General features: G+C 51.2%; 1 protein-coding gene across 1 annotated transcript in view; it reads right to left on the reverse strand.

The window, feature by feature from the left end:
- The window catches only part of TIAM1 (TIAM Rac1 associated GEF 1), a 143,066-nt gene that overhangs the window by 40,726 nt on the left and 82,088 nt on the right, over nt 1-20,252 (reverse strand). The window contains exons 5-10 of the mRNA XM_079321266.1: nt 11,949-12,396; nt 10,109-10,281; nt 6,725-6,949; nt 5,295-5,480; nt 2,484-2,630; nt 74-148 (exon numbers count right to left, since the gene is read on the reverse strand). Coding sequence (XP_079177392.1) covers nt 74-148; nt 2,484-2,630; nt 5,295-5,480; nt 6,725-6,949; nt 10,109-10,281; nt 11,949-12,396 — 1,254 coding nt within the window. The remainder of the gene's footprint in view (nt 1-73; nt 149-2,483; nt 2,631-5,294; nt 5,481-6,724; nt 6,950-10,108; nt 10,282-11,948; nt 12,397-20,252) is intronic.

Below are 20,252 nucleotides of genomic sequence, written 5' to 3' on the forward strand. Positions count from 1 at the left end.
ATCTCTGTATTTACTCTGAATTTCCTGGCTGCAAACGTGGGGGAAGGAGGCAGCTGCAGAGCAGGGGTTTTACCTTGCCATCCGGGACTGAGTCATCAAAGATCCCTTCGAGGGATTTCTTCACTGAATCGACTCCTTCTCCAAACACCTGAGGAACAACAGAGGGAATCTGCATTAAAACACCAACGTGACTGTGTGCAGCACATGCCATGGGCAGGACAGTCTGTCTAACATCCAGCACGGAATTCAAACTGAGAAATACAAACAGCCATCAACAAACACACTGCCTGCAGAAATTTTTCACAGTACAAATCTGGGATGGGGAAAACCTTCTTCAGGGTGGGTATAAGTCACATCCAGCAGCCCTTCTAACCTCTTTCTGCCAGAGCCTGTCATCCAAAAAGAAACAACACAAGAACAAGGAGGTGTTTTCAGCAGAGAGGGGATCCTAAACACCAGGTCAGCTCACTCCAAGAGCCATTCCTCTAATACAGGGAGGTGCTGTCCTGTGTCCCCCACCCCCAGCTCCTCTCTAGGACCACTCCTCCTGAGCACAGGTGTGGCTTTACTGACACAGGCACACCTTTGCATCAGTCTCTGTCAGACCTTGCCCTCCACCAAGGTTTGCAGGGCAGTGAACTGGGGGACCTTGCCAGCATTCCTTGCCTCCCTGCTGCAGATGCACTGGAGAAAAGGAAAAAAGCAGCTTGATGGAAGAGAAGGTGGAAAACGAGCTGGTGGCAGGGTGGTACAGGAAGATCAGAGGCCACTTCTGCTTGGAGATCTGTTCCTGACTTCCTTGGTGGAGCTGGACTAATTTCATCTCTCTTTGTGCTGGGCTTCCCCAGCAGTGAAAGTGGGAAATGAACACTTCCCCACCTCTGCCAACACTGAGAACTCAGAGAGGTTCTGCCTCTGGCTGGCTTTGTAATGACCCAGCTGCCAAAATGTACTCAGCAAACATTCAAGCACAAGTCAGTGTAACCCTTCTCTAAAGCAACAGGAGCTGGTAACCCAGCACGAGCCATTGAGCCTAAAATCAACAGGATCCCGTGCAGGAGGGATGACCAAAAGGAATATTTGCAGCATCCACCTCCAATCAGCACAGGACTGCATCAGATGGGCAGGCAGGGCTGGTGCTGCAGCACAACGCAGTAATGGAAACTGAAAACTCAGATTTATAGTTCCACATCAGCAACCTAGGATCAATGATTCCCTGGCTAAAATGCAGCAGAGACTGGGCAGGATGGGGAAAGGTCTCTGCCTTTCAGGAATTTACAGGTGGTTGCTTCCAACAGGCAACACTTCACACAAGCAAAGGAAATGTGTTCAGGCACTGCATTTAGACACTCTGCTACCTCCTCAAAACTTCACACTTATTACAACTCTCCACAATGAGCTTCCTTTAACCTGGAAGAGAATCCCCCTCCCTGCCTGTGCTGTGGAGGAGGGAGGGGTGCAGGAGCAGGGGAGGCAGCGTGGAGAATGCAATTATCTCCATTGAAAGGGAAAACAAAAGGGGGAGCTCAGGGGAAAAAAAAAACAGGTTTGAAAAAACAGTATGGGCAGGATCCCAGACCAGGACAAGAGATTTGGGGCAAGTAAATACAAAGCAACGGGGATGCTGCAGCATCTGCACAAGGAATTGGGAATGTGCTCATGGAGCTGCATTCCAGCCAAGCCCTGGGCTTTTGCTCTGCCTCTAAACATCAGGTGAACTTTCAGTGTCTCACTCCAAACAAGCTGAACGATTCCACAGCATTCATCCTCTGCTGAACAAAACAAACACCCACTGCTGCTTCACAGACAGCACAAGAAATCACAGGGCACAGAACAACGTGTGTCCCCAGCATTTCTCCCCACAAGAAGGGAGAGAAGAAAAAGGCAGAGCCTACATTTCCTGCAATTAGATGAGGTATAGCTCTCCAAAAGTGAAAGCTGTAATTAGGGATGTTTGGAAAGAATAACAGGGAAGCACCTTCCTACCACACTGGAACACGTTTGCTAGAGAAAGATCTGGGCAATGGCTGGGTGGAAAAAGTACAACTTCTGTTTTTTCATAAATCTGAAGCAAAACAGGGAGTGTCCTGCTAAAATGCAAAGCTTCTTGTCACTTTAGGAAGTTTTCACCAAACTCAGCTGGCATTTAAAGCATTGTACAAACTCATAATTTTGAATTAAAAATAGCCAAACAAGTCTGGATTGTTTTAGGGCTTTTTCTCTTCAAAACTGTATTTTACACTGCTGCTTTGTTGCTCCTGAGATTAGGGAAAGCAGCTCCAGGAAAAGCAGAAGCAGCAGAAATGCAACAACAGAATTGAGCTAAAGAAAGGACAAATTGCAAACCTTGGCTAGGAGCTGCTGTGCACTGATGTGCAGCTGCAGTCCCTGGTTTTTGAGGGGGATGAGGAATGTGATGACTCTGTGTGAGTCTAACACACCAGCCTTGCAAATCCCACCACCCCAAGCTTCCAGCTGCTTACCTGGTTGATGCTGGGCCTCCCTTGCTTCTTCTTGGAGGTAGTGTCCAGCCCCCAGAGAGAAGAGAACCTGCTCCTCCTCTTGCTGGCAGACCTGGACATGGCCTGGGTCCTTCTCCTCACTCCCGACTCCCCCGTGCGAGCTGCCACCTGCAGAGGAACATGGTTCAGACCCCCAGACTGGGGGCTGGGGGAAAGGAAAATCCTATGGCAACAAAGGGCTCTTGCTGCTGGGACAGTGGGGATGCTGCCAGGCTGCTGCCCCTCACTGCAAATTAACTCACTTCTCCCAGCATCAAATATTGAAAGGGACAGTACACATCACCTGCCATTTTCTGGCATTTCATGTGAGATATTTTAGAGCAGCCTGATCATCATAGAGCAAAACCTCAGCACCAGTGAAGGGTTTGGTTTTTTCTTTTATCTGGACATGGGAAATCTGAGATTTCCAAACTTATCTGTCGCTTCCCAAACACTTGGTCTTCCTCTTTGTCCTTTCCTGTGGGAACACTCTGGGCGTGCTGGTGCTGCCTCAGAAGTGCAGCAAGGCCAGATAAAGGCTTGCAGGGAGCTCATGGCATTTAAACCTGCACTTCCTTCAAGATGAGTGGCATGTGAAGGACTGAGCAAGGCACAGGAAAAGCGAGCTGAAATGACCCTTCCCATCAGGAGACATTTGCCTTTAGTGAGCCCAGCTATCAGAGGAAGCTCTGGAGGAGGTCCCTGGGCCATTACTCAGAGCTGAAGTGCTCAGGCCCAATGTCAAAGCAGATTTCCCACGTGGAGGTGGCCTGAGGAGAGGAGCTCCTCTCCTGCCAGAAGGGAGTGGTAGGGAATGGCAGGTATGAACAGGAGGCAAGGCACAGACAGACAGACAGCCAGACAGACCCACCCTGCTGACTGCACCTCCTGCAGCACCTCAGTGCTGCACTGCCACAGCAGAATGGCACTGCCAGAGGAACACCCACACCCCCGAGTGATGCCCCATGTCCACAGCCTGGACTGCGAGAGGTTCCACTGTTGTACCTGGGACAATTATGCAGAACCACCTGGGATAACTTAGCACATCCTTGGATGAATGTACTGAGGAACATCTTCAGGAGACTTGGGTCATGAAATCACAGAATGATTTGGGATGGAGAGATCTTAAAGCCCATCCCATCCCCAGTCACAGACAGGGACACCTTCCACTATTCCAGGTTCCTCCAAGCCCTGCCCAGCCTGGCCTTGGACACTTCCAGAGATCCAGGGGCAGTCACAGCAGCTCTTGGTAAATTCCCTCCCTGAAACCTGAGTTAGGGCTCCTAAGATGAGGCTGCATTTCCCCATGTTCCTGAGGGCAAAGGAGGACACGAGAGTTTGCTGAGAGGAGAAGAAAACACGTGTCTCTTCCAACATAACATTTTCAAAACATATTTTTTCCCTTGGCTCTCTAGAGACACCAGCATGAAGAGACAGACTGTTTTTCAGGCTAACACTCAGTGCTTTGCTTGATGCAAAAAAAAAAAAAAAAATGCAAATTACAGCCCGCCACTTAAAAAATATAACAAATCCATCAGCAATTAGCAGGATGATGACGCTAATCTTTTCATATAGGAAAGAATAAAAACGCCCCTGACTGAATTACAGCTCTGCACTCAACTGAAGGGTACAGCTGACATCTACAAGACAACAGTGGAGCTCAGCTATTTCTGTGAACCTCCAGGAGTCCGAGCTGGAAGTACAAGAACTTGACTGAAATTCATTAAAACCCCACCACGTTGCAAAACATCTCCCTCTCATTTTTTAAGGGCTGGGCTGTCGCAGTAGTTGAATTTAAACAACCATTATTTGCCACACCACAGGTAGCAGAGGAGAATATTTCTCCTCCCTTGTGAAGCAGCAGGTGTTGATGACCAGAGATCAGATATTGGAATAACTGGCCACTGATGTGAAACTACTTTAGAAAGATATGCCTGAGGTCTCAGCCAGCACATGCTGAGGCCTCAGAACTGACTTCACAGGACATGTGGATCAAGCCCAAGTTGGTGGACAGTTGGGATGGCCCTGCTATTATAACAGGAAATCTGTTCATGGTGGAAATTCAAAAAGACACCTACAGGACAAAGCTGGCTCTTTTTCCCCACAGCCATGGCAGCAAGCACCTGCTCCTTGAGCCCAGCCCTATGGGAGCAGGATGTCCTGCAGGCCAGGAGGGCCCATCCTGTGCCCATCCCATTCCCAGCCCATCCCATGCCCATCCCAGCCCATCCCCAGCCCATCCCAGCCCATCCCAGCCCTGCCCGCTCACCAGAGCATGGAAGGAGCTCACGGAGAAGATGCCCAGGCGGCCCATGGCCATTCCCATCCCATTCCCAGCCCATCCCCATCCCATTCCCAGCCCATCCCCTGCCCATTCCCAGCCCATCCCAGCCCATTCCCAGCCCATCCCCAGCCCATCCCAGCCCATCCCCAGCCCATCCCAGCCCATCCCACTCACCAGAGCATGGAAGGAGCTCACGGAGAAGATGCCCAGGCGGCCCATGGCCATTCCCAGCCCATCCCCAGCCCATCCCCAGCCCATCCCAGCCCATCCCCAGCCCATTCCCAGCCCATCCCAGCCCATCCCCAGCCCATCCCCAGCCCATCCCAGCCCTGCCCACTCACCAGAGCATGGAAGGAGCTCACGGAGAAGATGCCCAGGCGGCCCATGGCCATTCCCATCCCATTCCCAGCCCATCCCCAGCCCATCCCCAGCCCATCCCAGCCCATCCCCAGCCCATTCCCAGCCCATCCCCAGCCCATCCCCAGCCCATCCCAGCCCATCCCACTCACCAGAGCATGGAAGGAGCTCACGGAGAAGATGCCCAGGCGGCCCATGGCCACCTTGGTGGGGCGGCTGGCGAAGGCCAGCAGCCGCTTGGGGTTGGGCAGCTCCCCGCCCTGCAGGCTGGCCAGGTAGCAGCGGTAGCGGAACAGGTCCATCTGGAACTGCTCCAGGTTCTGCTCCCACACGAAGATCTGCCCCACGGGGAGAAGGGGAGAGCTGTGAGTGCCTTGGAGAATGCCCAGGAACACACCCATTTCACTAGTGCTGATCTCAACAAACCCTGACTCCTGATTCCCACATCCCCCTGCCCTCCCAATCCCTCGAAGGATGCAAACAGTAAAAGAGTTTTCATTAGATGGAAAACAGCTTTTTCTACATTCATGGCAGAAGTCTCCTCCTGGGACAACTGCTTCTTTGATACAATGCTAATTAACAGGATTAAAATTTCATTTTTAATTTTCTTTGTATTTCCAGGATTCTGTGCTCAGCAGTCCCTCAGGAAGATTCTTTCATGCATCAAGAGCATCTGAGGAACCAGAAGAGCAAACCCCACCAAACTCCAGGCACAGGGCATCCCAAATCAGCAGCCGCAGCAGCAGCTTTGCTGTGAGCAACAACAGAGCTTGAAAAAGTGCCATACACTGGGGATAATTAATCTGATCAGTGGAAGAGTGCTGTAATCAGCTATGGAAGGACTTATTTAAATAATTCAAATGGCTTATAGGAAACAGTTTCAAAGCATCCAGACAAACTCAGTTACATAAAGAAAGAGACTGCTCTGCCCTCTCACTGTGACTGACAGCTTTGAGTGGAGCTCTTTAGCATCTCCCTCCCCTTTCTCCCCCGTTTCCCCTTCTCACAGCCTTCCAGAGGTACAAATCTCTTTAGCCCAGCCCAGCCACTTCCCATGCTTTGCACTACAGGCACACTTGGCAGCCGTGGTACGAGAGCTCCAAATGAGGGAAGCAGGAGCCATATGTGAAGTTTCCCAAAATAAGGTGCTGCTGCAGCAGTGAGAGACATCTGCTCGAGGCTCTCTGCTTCTGAAAGCCTGACACACTGTCCACTTGAAGGCAGGAGAGGAGTGCTCAGGGGGAGCCAGGGATGCAACCACAAGGTCAAGGCAGGCCCTTGTGACGAGCAGGCATGGCTTCCTCAGCCCAGCTGCCAGCAGAAGCAGCAGCCTCTGGCACACTAAAAGCAGCAGCAGTGTTTGTTGGTGTGTGAACAGCTGCTCCTCAAGGCATCCTCCAGCCTGGCCTGGCAGCCCTCTCAGTCGACCTCCTGCTATCCAGATCTCCTGGAGGCCAGCAGAAGACACCCAATGGTGCAGCCAAGGCAGCCAGCACAGCTCTCCTGCTCCCACCTGCTCCCACCAGCGTCTAAAAAGCCTTGAACCCTCACTAGGAACATTTTCACACGAGCAGCAGCTCACCTGATCCAGTATGGTCTTCTTCTTCTTGGAGTCCGTGACAGAGGAGAGCTGCATCTCCCCCATTTTCTTCATCTTCTCGTCCATGTCGATCTTCTGCTCCAGCTTTTTGATCTCGGTTTTGAGCAGCTTGAGCGTGTCCTCCTTGTGGTGCTGCCGTGCCACGGCGGTGGCGCAGGCCGAGTGGATGGCCGTGATCCAGTTCTCCAGCTCTGTCTGGCTGCACGTCTGCACACACAGGAATGGCAGAGGAGTCAGCAGGCTCTCTGAAACTGACTGCAGATTAACAAATGCAAGCCCAAGGAGTTTCCCTTCCCTTTGATCTCCACATTCAAAGCCTTAAATCCACTTACTCCTGTCCAAGTGATAACCCTGCCACCATCCCAAGCAGGCCACTCTTAACCCAGCACATGGAATTGCACCTCTATCTGTGCTTTGCAGCTGTGGGTGCTGCCCAGCAAGGCTGCAGGAATTACCTCCCTGGCTCAGTGCAGGGCTGCCATCATTTCATCATCACTGCTGTGCTCTTTTCTGGCATGCAGCAGTTAATAATACATGAATGGCATAAAACACCACCATGGTAAGTATGAGTAGATTCATTACGGTGCACAGACAAACAAGCTTTCTGTTTCTGAAGGCCCCAAAGCACTCTGAAGACACCCTTGTTACCATTAAAGGCAGGTTCATCCTCATTTTCACAGCTCTGGCACTGTCCCTTCCCAAGCATGGATATGGCAGCTTGGGAAAAGGGAACATTTCTCCTTATTGGAAGTGTCCAAGGCCAGGCTGGACAGGCCTTGGAGAAACCTGGAATAGTGGAAGGTGTCCCTGCCCATGGCAGGGTGTGAAACTGGATAATTTTTAATGTCCCTTCCAGCCCAAACCAGGCCATGAGACAGCAGGCTGGAGCATGGGACATCTGCCTTTTTTCTGGAAGAGAACTATTCTGATTAGAAGCTTTTGACACACAAAGAAGAATCTTTCCAGATTTTCAAAATAAAAGTCAATAAATAAAACAAACTTTCTAGCTAGCTCAGGGCTGCAGAGGACTTTCTGTGAGTGTCAGCCTGTGGCAATAATCACACTGGTATTTGGCTCCTGGCTGGAAAAGTAGCAAGGTGCCAAACCACCTTGTTCTAATTAAACTTCCTGATGATGCCTGATCTATTAATAGACAGCCCAGCATGACTTCTCCATTTGTTGGAGAAGATGAGGAAGGTCATCCTTGCTGAGGTCACAACCAGCAGCCAAGGATGAAGCTAAGGAGAGTTTCTCAGAGAAGCCCAGCTGAGTTTCAGACTGATGCTCCCCAATCTTTAGTGGGACTGAAGCAAGTGTCCCAGGAAGCCCTAAGCAGAAGCAGGATCTACTCCAGGACTGACCTCCTCCTTCCCAACGCCCTTGCCTTCAGCTGGCACTGTACACAGGACATGGCTGACACTGCTCAGGCTCTCACTCTGCTGCTGAAGACACTGTGAGTCCCCCCTGCTGAGGAATGTCTGCTGGAAATCCAGGAATTATTTGCCAGAACAGGAGACACTTTGCCCACAGTCAGGTGGTGAAACCTCATCCCCAGCAGAGAAGAGATCAGCACTGGACTTAGAATGACATGGTCTGTTTGTTAATTCCTAGCAAAATCCTGACAGCATTTGCTATCTTATTAAATTTCCAAGTATTATCTGCATACCATTAGATTCTTTCTTTTGGTCTCCTGGGCAGAGGGAGGGAGAAAAGGGTCTGGAATGGATTTTAGGAGCTGAAGACCCCCTGGCAGATGAGCAGGCAATGGGAATCACTGCCCCTCTCAGGGAAAGGACCACCCAAACAAGCTGCAAACACATGGCACACAAACATGGTGCCACAAGTGGCTGTGAGCTGCTGGCACACACATGTGCCATGTGCCAGGGCTGGGTTTGTGTGGGCAGAGCCAGAGCTGCTGGGAGGAAAGGCTGGGACAGTTGGGATTGTTCAGCCTGGAAAAGGAAGGAATTCTGCCCTGTGAGGATGGAAAGGCCCTGGCACAGGTGCCCAGAGCAGCTGTGGCTGCCCCTGGATCCCTGGCAGTGCCCAAGGCCAGGCTGGATGGGGCTTGGAGCAGCTGGGACAGTGGAAGGTGTCCCTGCCGTGGCAGGGGTGGAACAAGATGATCTTTAAGGTCTCCTCCAACCCAGGCCATTCAGTGGCTCTATGACTCCCTCTCACAGGGAGGAAGGTCTCCAGGTGCCAAAATACACATCCCCTTCCCAGGGAAGATGTGAAGAGAGAGGGGAAGGGCAGTACTACAGAAAGAGCTGAGGAAAAATCCCATTGAGGTGGCAGAGAAGTCAGCCCACAAAAAAAAAGATGGGTTTTTTCAGTATGCAATGAGACACTCAGCCCCTCCAAGAACCAGAAGGGCTTTTTTGTTTTGCACCCATGAGAATCCAGCCCTTTGCAAGCAGAGCTGCAAGGACATACAACACCCTGTAATTTTATTTTCTGCTCTGGAATACAGGGGAGTGATGATGTGGGCACACATCCTACCCAAGAGTAGCTTCAGATATAAGAAGGCAAGAAACTCCATTGTCATTGGAAAGAGAAATAAAGGGATTCCTCCAGTGAGGAGAACTGAATCCAAAGTGGAGGAAATGCACCCACCTCAGCACGTGCTGCCAACTGCAAATAACAGAATGTCACACTCTGCTTAGTGCCAGCTTGACATAAGAGAGGGGATGACAACCTAAAAATCACTCAGGGAAGCAGTGGTTACCAAATTACAGAAATCTTTTCAAGTGAAACACATCAACTAATGTATGGTCTTTGATGTAAGTCCTGGGATTTTTTTTTAAGTGTACCCAGTGAAATTGAGACATTTCTATTTCCTGATGAAAGAACCAAAGCCTGCACTTCCAGTCTCCTCTTGGGCAGCAGCAAGATGTGTGAACAAGGGGCAGCTGGATTCTGCAGCCCCTCTGGGGAAGCACCTGCAGATCCAGACATCCCCTTGCACTTCCAGCTGCTCTTGGTCTTGTCAGCCCCTCCACAAGGCCCTCCTCTGGCACAGGTCTCTTACAAGTCCCAGAGAGTGGCACAGCACATTTAATGCCCAGCTGGATGTCCTGTGTGGTGCCTGCTTGGTCTGTGTGCTCTAAGCATGCTGCCCAACCAGTTTTCACAGTGATGCAAGAGCATTTCTTCATCCTTTGCTCCAGCCATCCATGCAAAGAGGGTGCAACCAGCTATTAAACAGCAGATTTGACGCTGATCTTGTCCAGATCATGTCCTTCCTCTAGTGCTGCCAAAGGAAAACCCCAAACCTAGTGGAGTCAGCAGGGTTTTCCACTGATCCCAACCTGAGCTAGGATGTCCTCCTTGCTGGGAGACAGAAAAAAACCTGCAACAACTAACCTGGAAGAGGAAGGCGTCCCCAAGGGAGTTGCTGAGGCAGAAGACAAAGTCCTTCTTGGGGTGCTCAGGCACAGCTTGCACGATGCTGTTCTCCACCCAGACAGCGTGCTTGGGGATGCTGTTGTGGTCAATGCCAGACCTGCCATCAGTCTCATAGAAGAACAACGTGCAGCCTGCAGGAGACAACAAGCACACATCCAAATGCTCTGCTGGTCCCACCTTGAGCTGCAGGGCACACTGAGCCCTGACCCAGGGCTGCTTTGTTCTCCCTATGAATGCCAAAATAGAAATACACGTGCAGCAAAATACATTCCCAGATGAGAAACATCGCAAGAAATCACAAATTTGGGGCCATCCATGGCCACCCCATGGAAGGGAAAATGCAGACTGTGAGATGCTGGTCCCCTGAGGGTGACAACCAGCTGTGAGCCAGCCCTGGGAGTAGACAGGGCCCCGGGCATGGCCCAGCCTCAGCCTCTGCAGCTGCTACTACAGTCCCTGCAAGGCAAAGATCAAGCCACTTAACTGCTGGATGCAGACAGTAACTGGAATTAAAATGGGCTGGGATGAGCTGCAAAAAACTTAGCTGGGAACAGCAAACGACCTGCTCAGTGTTACAAAATAATCTTTACAATCCTCCCAGGAAAGGAAAACAAAGTATAGAGCAAGGGTGCAATTTGCAAAATGCCAAAAAGAAAAGGATCTCCTCCTCTCGCACCTTCCCACACTATCTCCAGTTGTTTACAGGCTGGCACATAGTTGCTGTGTCACTGGAAAGGGATGCTCTGGTACCCAGCCTCTGAGAAAACAATCTGCAGCCAAACAATGGCAGCCATGCACTTCAAAGCCTCGGTTAAACACTGCCAGTATCCAGGCACAGCAATCCAAGGAGTTAACACTCCACTCGAGCCAAAGCACTTCAAAACAACATCACTCCCCTGCTCATCCTTCCCCTTTCTTCTCCCAGATGGCCCTTTGTTTGCCAGCTCCTCACAGCAAGACCTTCCTGCCCCCTCCCAGGAGATCAGGGCTGCCCCTCACCTCCCCTTCTCCTCTCCCATTTCCCCAGCTCTCCAGCCAGCCCAAGGAAGAACTGCCTCCAAACTTTGCTGTTGGTTTTAAAATGGCGCTGCAAATTAAAAATAAACAAGTGCTCTAGGAAGAGCTCTGTGTGGGGAGGACAGCGTTTGGCCACTGAGTAACCCCACCTAGAGCAGGAGACACGCTCTGCCTCTGCTGGCTCCAGCCACAGCAGAGGACAGGGAGGCTGGCCCCAAAACACGTGGCAGCCCTGATGACCAACCACAGCTTCCTGTCCACCCCACAAACATGCTGACACCATGAGTAATTATACTCATGGAGCATCTCCTGGGCAAGGAGAGGTACAGGAGGGATGCAGAGTGGCAGAGCCAGTGTTAATGGCACCACTGTCACTAGTCTGTCACTATGGTGTGCCTGCAGTGGCACACGGGTATTCATTCATTCAGCTGCCAGCAAGCCACAGACACGCTTCTCCAAGGAACAGCCAGTGCCCAGGGTGGTGCCAGCAGGGCTCCAAGCAAGGCAGGAACCCCACTGCTGTGCCCTGGACTACACACATGCCATCACTGAGCACGTCAGCAACCACCACACAAAACCTCTGGGAAACAGCAGGGCCACTTCCCCACGCTTCATGTGAAGTTCATGGCAGCCTCTGCTATCAGTCCAGGCCTCTGGTTTGGCCACCCCACAGGACACACTGTGGGCACCCAGCAGGGTACATCCCTGCCCGCTGTCCCAGTACCTGTCAGGGACACCCAGTGTGCCCACCTGGCCACACCCCTGCCCACCTTCCCCCTACCTTTCAGGGACACCCAGTAGTGCTTCCACTTCCTGCGCGTGGCCGACTCCACCTTCTTGTTCTTCTTGTGCACCAGGAAGTTTTTGACGGCCAGGGCTCCGGCCTTGCGCACGGTGCCCTGCGCGGCGCTCAGCAGGATGTCGGACTGCCCGGGGGAGCTGAGGGTGCCGCTGCTCTGCTCGTCGCTCAGCGCCGAGCCCGCCTCCTCCAGCTGCTCGCTGTTGGCCGTGCTCATCTGCAGCTCGCGGCGGAAGTTCTCGTAGACGCCCTGGCGCAGCCCGTCGCCGGCCGAGCTGCTGCCGCTGTCGCTGCCCACGAAGGCGCGGCCGGCCGGCGGCGAGTAGCTGGCCGTGGTGGCGTCCGAGCGCCGCGACAGCGGCTCCGTGTCCGTGGCCGCGCCCTCGATGCCGCTGTCCGTGAACTCGCTGCCCTCGCCCGCGTTGACGTCCTGCGGGACACAGACGCGCCTGAGGGAGCGCCCGCCAAGCTCCGGCGCCCCGCGGCTCTTCGCGCCTCCGGAACCACATGGTTCCGGCCATGGAACCCCTCGAACCTTCCCCTCCCTCCCGGAGGAAAAGGGGGGCTGTCCTGAGCGAAGAGCTCTGCACCTTGGAGACAAGGGGGACGCTGTCCAGTGCATTTCCCCACAGCAGCAGCTAGCATCTCACAGCTCCAGGGCTGTACTTTCCCAGCTGCTGCTGTGGGTCCCCACTTTGCATTTGGGGCAAAGATTCCTTCCTTCTGGAGACAAACAACGGGAGGAAGAGGAGAGGTGGAGGCAGAGCTTCCAGCACAGGATAGGAAAGATCGGTCACAGTGGTGCCTCCACGGCCTCGGCAGTTTGGAATATAAGATGCACCATCATGTTTACATTAAGCCAAATTAACGGTGCTAAAGGTTTTGCAAAAGGAGAACATATGGTAGCAAAAACTGGCAGTGTCTAGAAAAGCAGCGCCCAACCTACGCGTTTGAGGAGAAAACATTGATATTGTGCATTCACACCTACAGCTGAAGATACATTTCAGACACCCCAAGGCCAACCCTTGAAAATTATGTAACCAAAAGGGTTCTTATTTTCTTTCCTCCTGACAGGTTAATGTGGTTGAGATTGTTTCTGTTCTCTTCATCACAAACTGTAATGATGGGCCATGTGATTTTCCCCACCAAAGGCCACAGACCCTTCCTGCTCCCCAAGAACTTGCAGTGCGAGGATCAGAAGAGCCAAGAATACAGGCAGTTTGGGCAAGACAGGAGAAAACTCCACTGAATCGGGGTTTTGAAGGCTGTGACTCAGGCTGCCCCTGCTACAAGGCTAATCCCCCCTCGGGGGTACCCACCACCACCTCGGTATCTACAGGCATCTGGGGCAGATCTTGGAGGACAAACAAAGGCCAAACTCTGTAAATGGAAACAAACATTTTAGGTAGTTGAGTGAAGAGGATGCAAATTAGCGAGAAATATGGCCAGAAGCAACAGGAATTTCAACTTTTAGCTCTCCTGCAAGAGCAGCTAACTCTTGATTCACAAGTTTAAAAGAAAAAAAAAAAAAAAAAAAAAAAAAAAAAAAAAGATGAGATTCTGAGAAGAGGTAGCAGAATGGAGTATTTATTTTGAGAGAAAACAAGCTTCCAGATGTTGGTTCAAGCACCAGTTTTCTCTGTATCCAAGAGCAGCTCTGTGGAAACAAAGAAACCCTCCATCAGCTCTGTGTGAAACCATCCCCCTGTGGAGCAAGGGCTGGACGGCAGAGCTCAGGGGCAGGGGAAGGGCTGACTAACTTTTGAGGCATTAATTCACGATGGATGGGGCTGTTCTCCATAAACACTGCTTCCCAGGGGACGCTTGGGGTCCAGCTGGAAGAATAAGCACTTCCTGCCCTGCTCAGTGAGCACAGCTCTGCTGGTCCATCTGGTTACTAGTGCAGCACACAGTGACAGACAGGCTGCCCTGGCTGGCCAGCACTGCTCTGCTCCTCCATGGGGGAAGGAGCTGAGCAGGCTTTCCTGGAAGTACAGCCCTGTCCCCACCCAGAGCAGCTCTCTCAGCCACACGTGGACCCTGCTGTTCCAGTACACTTGTTTTTGGGAAGCCAATCACCTCCTCATTCCGTGCAAAGGAGGAAGATCTGGCGAGGGGAAGCGGTGCTGCTCAGAGACCCGTGTTCACAAAACTCTGCCACAAGCGAGGTTTGCACTCCTGGCAGCCTCCTCCTGTGCCAGGGCTGCTCTGTGCTCGTGCCCAGGGCACTGCCCCCCTGCCAACACAGCCACAGACACCTGCAAGCGGGACTGGACCGAGCCCTGCCAGCAGCGGGATCATCGTTCCATGGAATCACTGCTTCCTGGGCCCCCCCTCATCCCCAGCCTCACACTGACAGGCAACAGGCTTAGACTGGGTATTGGGAGGGAATAGTTCCTTGGGAGGGTGGGAAAAGCCCTGGCTCAGAGCAGCTGTGGCTGCCCCTGCATCCCTGGCAGGGTCCAAGGCCAGGCTGGAGCAACCTGGGTCAGTGGAAGGTGATCCTATTGCAGGAGTGGCACTGGATGAACTTTAAGGTGCCTTCCACCCCAAGAAATCTATCATTTCATTATTCTATGCTCTTCAAAACGTACACAGTTCCAAAATCTTAGCCAATGTAACTTTTAGGAAGCTTATCTCATGCTCTAGTTAAAATGAGATGATTTAATGAAACAAAGAGCTATTAACAGACCACCAGCTTGAGGGAGATACAATTTGCAAGGCTACAGCTTTTTCAGATTACTGTGGTGAGACATTGTTTCAACTGCCTCAGTTTCCCCGTCAATAAATGGGGCTTATACTCTGTAACTAACACACGAGCCTATCAGCTTTGAAAAAAAAATACAAGAAAGTCTCAAGGATGGAGAACTCTGAGTAAATACATTTGTTACACTTGCTCATAAGGTTAAATTGTAGCACATTTTGCAGGGATCTCTACATTCTTTACCACAATGCAAGTCATAGACTGGTCTAGTCAAAAGATCTTTTCAGCGTGAAGCTGCCCCCTGCTCCTCATCTCCCTCTGCTCCCTGCACTCCCTCTCCCTCCTAAACACCCCTTATCAAACTGCACCATTCCTTACACTCACTGGGATCCCTGGCACTGCTGAAGGGCTGCAGGAACTGCACCATTCCTTACACTGGGATCCCTGGCACTGCTGAAGGGCTGCAGGAACTGCACCATTCCTTACCCTGGGATCTGGGATCCCTGGCACTGCTGAAGGGCTGCAGGAACTGCACCATTCCTTACACTGGGATCTGGGATCCCAGGCACTGCTGAAGGGCTGCAGGAACTGCACCATTCCTTACACTCACTGGGATCCCTGGCACTGCTGAAGGGCTGCAGGAACTGCACCATTCCTTACACTCACTGGGATCCCTGGCACTGCTGAAGGGCTGCAGGAACTGCACCATTCCTTACCCTGGGATCTGGGATCCCTGGCACTGCTGAAGGGCTGCAGGAACTGCACCATTCCTTACACTGGGATCTGGGATCCCTGGCACTGCTGAAGGGCTGCAGGAACTGCACCATTCCTTACACTCACTGGGATCCCTGGCACTGCTGAAGGGCTGCAGGAACTGCACCATTCCTTACACTGGGATCTGGGATCCCTGGCACTGCTGAAAGGCTGCAGGAACTGCACCATTCCTTACACTCACTGGGATCCCTGGCACTGCTGAAGGGCTGCAGGAACTGCACCATTCCTTACACTGGGATCTGGGATCCCTGGCACTGCTGAAAGGCTGCAGGAACTGCACCATTCCTTACACTCACTGGGATCCCTGGCACTGCTGAAGGGCTGCAGGAACTGCACCATTCCTTACACTCACTGGGATCCCTGGCACTGCTGAAGGGCTGCAGGAACTGCACCATTCCTTACACTCACTGGGATCCCTGGCACTGCTGAAAGGCTGCAGGAACTGCACCATTCCTTACACTGGGATCTGGGATCCCTGGCACTGCTGAAGGGCTGCAGGAACTGCACCATTCCTTACACTGGGATCTGGGATCCCTGGCACTGCTGAAAGGCTGCAGGAACTGCACCATTCCTTACCCTGGCAGTGCCACTGTGTCCCTGGGGGTGCCCAGGGGTTATGAAAGGAGGTTCAGCAGACAGTCCTGCAGGGAAAGAGGAGGGAGAGGTGGAATGCCCAGTGCCACAGAGATGTGCCATGGAATGAGGACACAGAGGGGCTGAATGGTGCCATTGTCACCAACAAGGCCACGTGCCAGGGCAGCTCTAGGAGCATCCCAGTGCAATGAGGTGGAATGAGTTAGCACAGCCCCATCAAGTGCAGAGAGCAATTTACCTGCTGGACCAACTGGGTAAAGTGCTACTGGAAGCATTAGCAACCTACTTAAATATAGGGATTTTTCTCCACATGAACACTGGGTTTCAGGCAAAACAAGCAAAACAAGGCAGTGGGGAAATAAAACTGTAATGCAAAAGCTACATCAGGCTAATGTACCTGCTGTAGCTTTTGCATATGCTCACCTGGTACTCATACCTCTAATGTCTGCTGCATCCACATCTGTCAAATAATTTTTGTTCAGTGTAAAAGATAAACAGAAAAAAAAGCCCGTTTCCTTTAGGAAAAACATCTACATTCAGCTAGCAAAAATCAGGGGAGGAGTTTTGGGACAGGTTCCAATGTCCCCATGTTGAACATACCTGGTACTGGCCTCTGCTGGAAGAAACCACAGGATGGGGCAAGGCTTGCCCAACTCTGGCTCATGACTGGGCACACTCAGAGTGCCTGCAAGAGCTGCACTCCCCACACTTCCCACCACCAGCCTGCCCCAGACACTGACAGCCCTTGGTGAATCACTTTCTCCTGCCCCACGATAGCACTGATTCATGGCCACTGGGGGGCTGGTTTAGTAGGAAAAATCTTCCTTCCATAAATATAAACAGCTCCTCATGGTTAAAACTCCTTTCTAAATCAACCTTTGAATTAGAAGTACAGCTGAGTGGGGGTTTTCCTTGGAAGGGGCTCCCTTCAAGCCAATGCATATCCTTTGTTCCCTGTCCTGTTGAGCAACAGAGCAATCAGATGCTCACACTCAGCAAGAGTGATTGCACACAACCTGTCAGGCTGCTCCTGAGGCAAGCACCACAGAATACACTTCAAATGGGTGAGCAGCCTGATGGTTTGCATGCCTTTATCTGACTGGTGTCCCTTTGAAGCTCCTATGTGAAAAAGATTGGCCTGATAAGTGTTTTTCCTTTCTTTTCAGTACTGACTCTGCCACCATTTGATGGCCAAGGAATGGCTCGCTGCAAATCCAAACTGAATCCTTTCTCCACAGTCATATTGAGGAGCAAAGACAAATCATAAACTGAAACCTGAGTGGGAGAAATGGCTTGATTCCTACTTCTGTGCACTCACTGCACTGAGGCAGCAGCTCTAGAGATGACTGAAAGAGTCAAAATATTTTAAAAATTAAATTTAGAAAAAACAAAATAAGCAAACCCTTGCATGTGTCATTAAAGTCGCTCAGGTAGTTCAATAAGCAAGTTTGAATCATGGCTCTCTGAAATCAAATTTGCCCTGACAAAAAGGGACTAGCCTAGACCTCCAGATACTTCTCCTGGCAAAAATCTCCAGTCTTATTATGAAAGGATGAATCACAGTCACAGGTGTCTGGGCAATAATCCCTGGGAAGGTCTCAGGGCACGGATTTCAGTGGATCTGGACCCAGGATTCCTTTGTGAGCTCATCGTGGTGACTGCTTGCAGTGTAATTTGGCACCCTGGAAGGACAGATGAGGTACCTGGCTTTCTTACCTTAGATGCCCTAAAGACAAATCATGGGCACACAGGGACTCCTGCAGCAGTGAGGAAAGCACAGCCCTGGAGCTGTGAGACACAAAATGCTGAAAATTAAATTGCCCCCAGCAGCACCTTCCTGGCTCTGGCACTGACTTTTGAGGGGTGCTAAAGTCTATAAATTCCACGAAGGAAAATTCAGCCCCGATCATCCTGCAGTGTGGTCCCTGCCTGCAGCCCCCAACACCTGCACAGATCCAGGTGAGTTCCCACTTTCCATCCCCTCAGCTCTTGGGTGCTGAGGTGTTCAATGTCTCTGTTCCCAAAGGATACACTGATGAACCCCCAAATTTACCCTGCTTTCATCCCAGTGGACCACCCAGCTGAGGGAAGTTTCTAGACAAGCTGAGTTAACCATAAACTAATAAAAGCAACTGAACTGTGCTCAAGTTAAACCAAGGGCAACGTGCCATCAAAATCCTCCCAGTTAAATTAAAATACAGGGTTGGGTTACTTTTTGCTTGCTGAAGCCAAGAAGAGGCAATTCTTCCTGAGAAATGCAATAGAGAGGGAGGAAATGGGGGACAGCTGCTAGAACAGCAGCTTGAAATCCAAACACATCATCTGGGAGGAGTTCACCTGGACAAGCACCCAACTAAAGGAAGCAGGGATGATAAGCAGGCACAGCATCACACCCTGAAGCTCTCTGCAAAGGAACATTTCAATGAGCCCTTCACTGGAAAGGAGCACTCCTGCAAATTGCATCCATGTAAGTAAGCACAGCCCAGCAAACAAGCAGCTGGGGCAACCTGTCTGTGATTTTTGAGTGCAAAATACTTGGAACTAAAACCATGCAGTGTGTGTAGCCTTACAGAGAGCACAACCATTGCCAATGCTGTTATATGCACTTCAGATGTATAAATGACAAAGTCCTACTGTTTAAAAAAACATGCCTGAGTGGAGCTAGATCAAATATCAGGACTGGTGATTTGCTTTCACTTGGCCTCCGGCCGAGAGCCAAGGAAGAAAAACAAATTAAGACCTTTGAAATAGTATCAAAATATTTGCCAGTGAAGACCAAAACACCAATTTTCACATGCTCCTTTCCCTGACAATACCGGGGCAGAGCTGTGTGCTCTGAAGGGAGTGACTATTTGCTTTAAACTATCCCGACTAGGAAATACCTGATCTAATCTCCTCCATCTGGGTGACAGGGCAGGAAAGACCTCTGAGTCTGGCTCTGAAGCTCTCTATTCCAGCCTTCCTCACCGAATCCACTTCCAGACAGCCAGCCTATAAACAGCTCATTTGCTCCAGACATTCAAGGGCTCTGGGCATTCTGAGCTGCCAGGTCAGGACCCAAGGTGTGGATTCCCAGGCAGTTTGCCCTGGTGCAAGCCTGGCCTGACACAAAAACGAGTGGTTTCTGTTTCCCCCTGCCCCTTCCCACCCCTTCCCACCCTGTGGCTGGGGCTGGAGGCAGAGGTACTTGGGGATGATTTGCCTGGAGGCTCAGCAGGTGGCAGCTGACCCCTTCTCTCCAGTGGGATCCAGCAGAGCCAAAGGGTCCCATTCCCAGCTTTTGGGGACTGGGAACGTGCCTCAGGCTGTGTCTGACACTGGGAATACCCTGTGTCTGAAAGGGACTGGGTGAACAGGGCTGGAAACAGTGCAGCTGCCAACCAGTACCCCGCTGCATTTAGCTCCTCACTAACCTGTGTGCCAAGTAATCATCACTGAATGTTGTCAACTCTGTCTTTATTTCCTTCTCTGACTCCACCTGGAGACAAAGAGCTCAGATGAAAGGTGTGTGTCCATCTGATTAGGAATCACACCTAAGCTGGAAACAGCCACGTTTTCCAGAACTCCTGCAGAGGAGCAGAGCTTCAGCTGCTGAAGATGCTCTCCTGGAAAAGCCATGGCTGAGGAGGGCTGAAAGAGCAGGCTGGAAGGCCACAAGTGCTCTGCAGAGAGTGAACAGGATGCAGTGGAAGCCAGAAGCAGAAAATGATTTCAGAGAAGAGAATCCATGGGGGACGGGTCAGCCCGAGGGCCTTGGATGCATTCCTTGCACAGGAAGACTCCAAACTCTAACCTGCTGGCTTTGGGGAAAATGCCCTGAAGGAAAACTCACCCCATAGTCTCTCTGCTTTTCCTGAGCAGTTGGTATCTGGGGAACAAGGTACTGGGCTGGGTGGTGCTTCCACAGGACTGACCCAGCACAGCCCTTTCCCAATTTGGGGTTAAGTCCTTGAAGCCACAAAACAATTTTGCGAAAAAGTTTTACAGAGCTTAAAACCAAGTATCAGCCCTCTGGAGTTTAGCCATCCTACAGAACATATAACCAGTTGTAAAATTCCCTGAGATAGTAAAAAAAATAATATCATCTGGAAAGATTGTCTAATTTTAGACTGGTTTCTCTGTACGTCCTGATCTAATTCCCACAAAACCCCTTGGTTTCATCTCCTGCATATTCTGCAAAAATTGTTATGTAGGAATTTTTTTTTTTTTTTAAG

Source organism: Erithacus rubecula, assembly GCF_903797595.1.
Source record: "Erithacus rubecula genome assembly, chromosome: 1".
Classification (NCBI taxonomy): Eukaryota; Metazoa; Chordata; class Aves; order Passeriformes; family Muscicapidae; genus Erithacus; species Erithacus rubecula.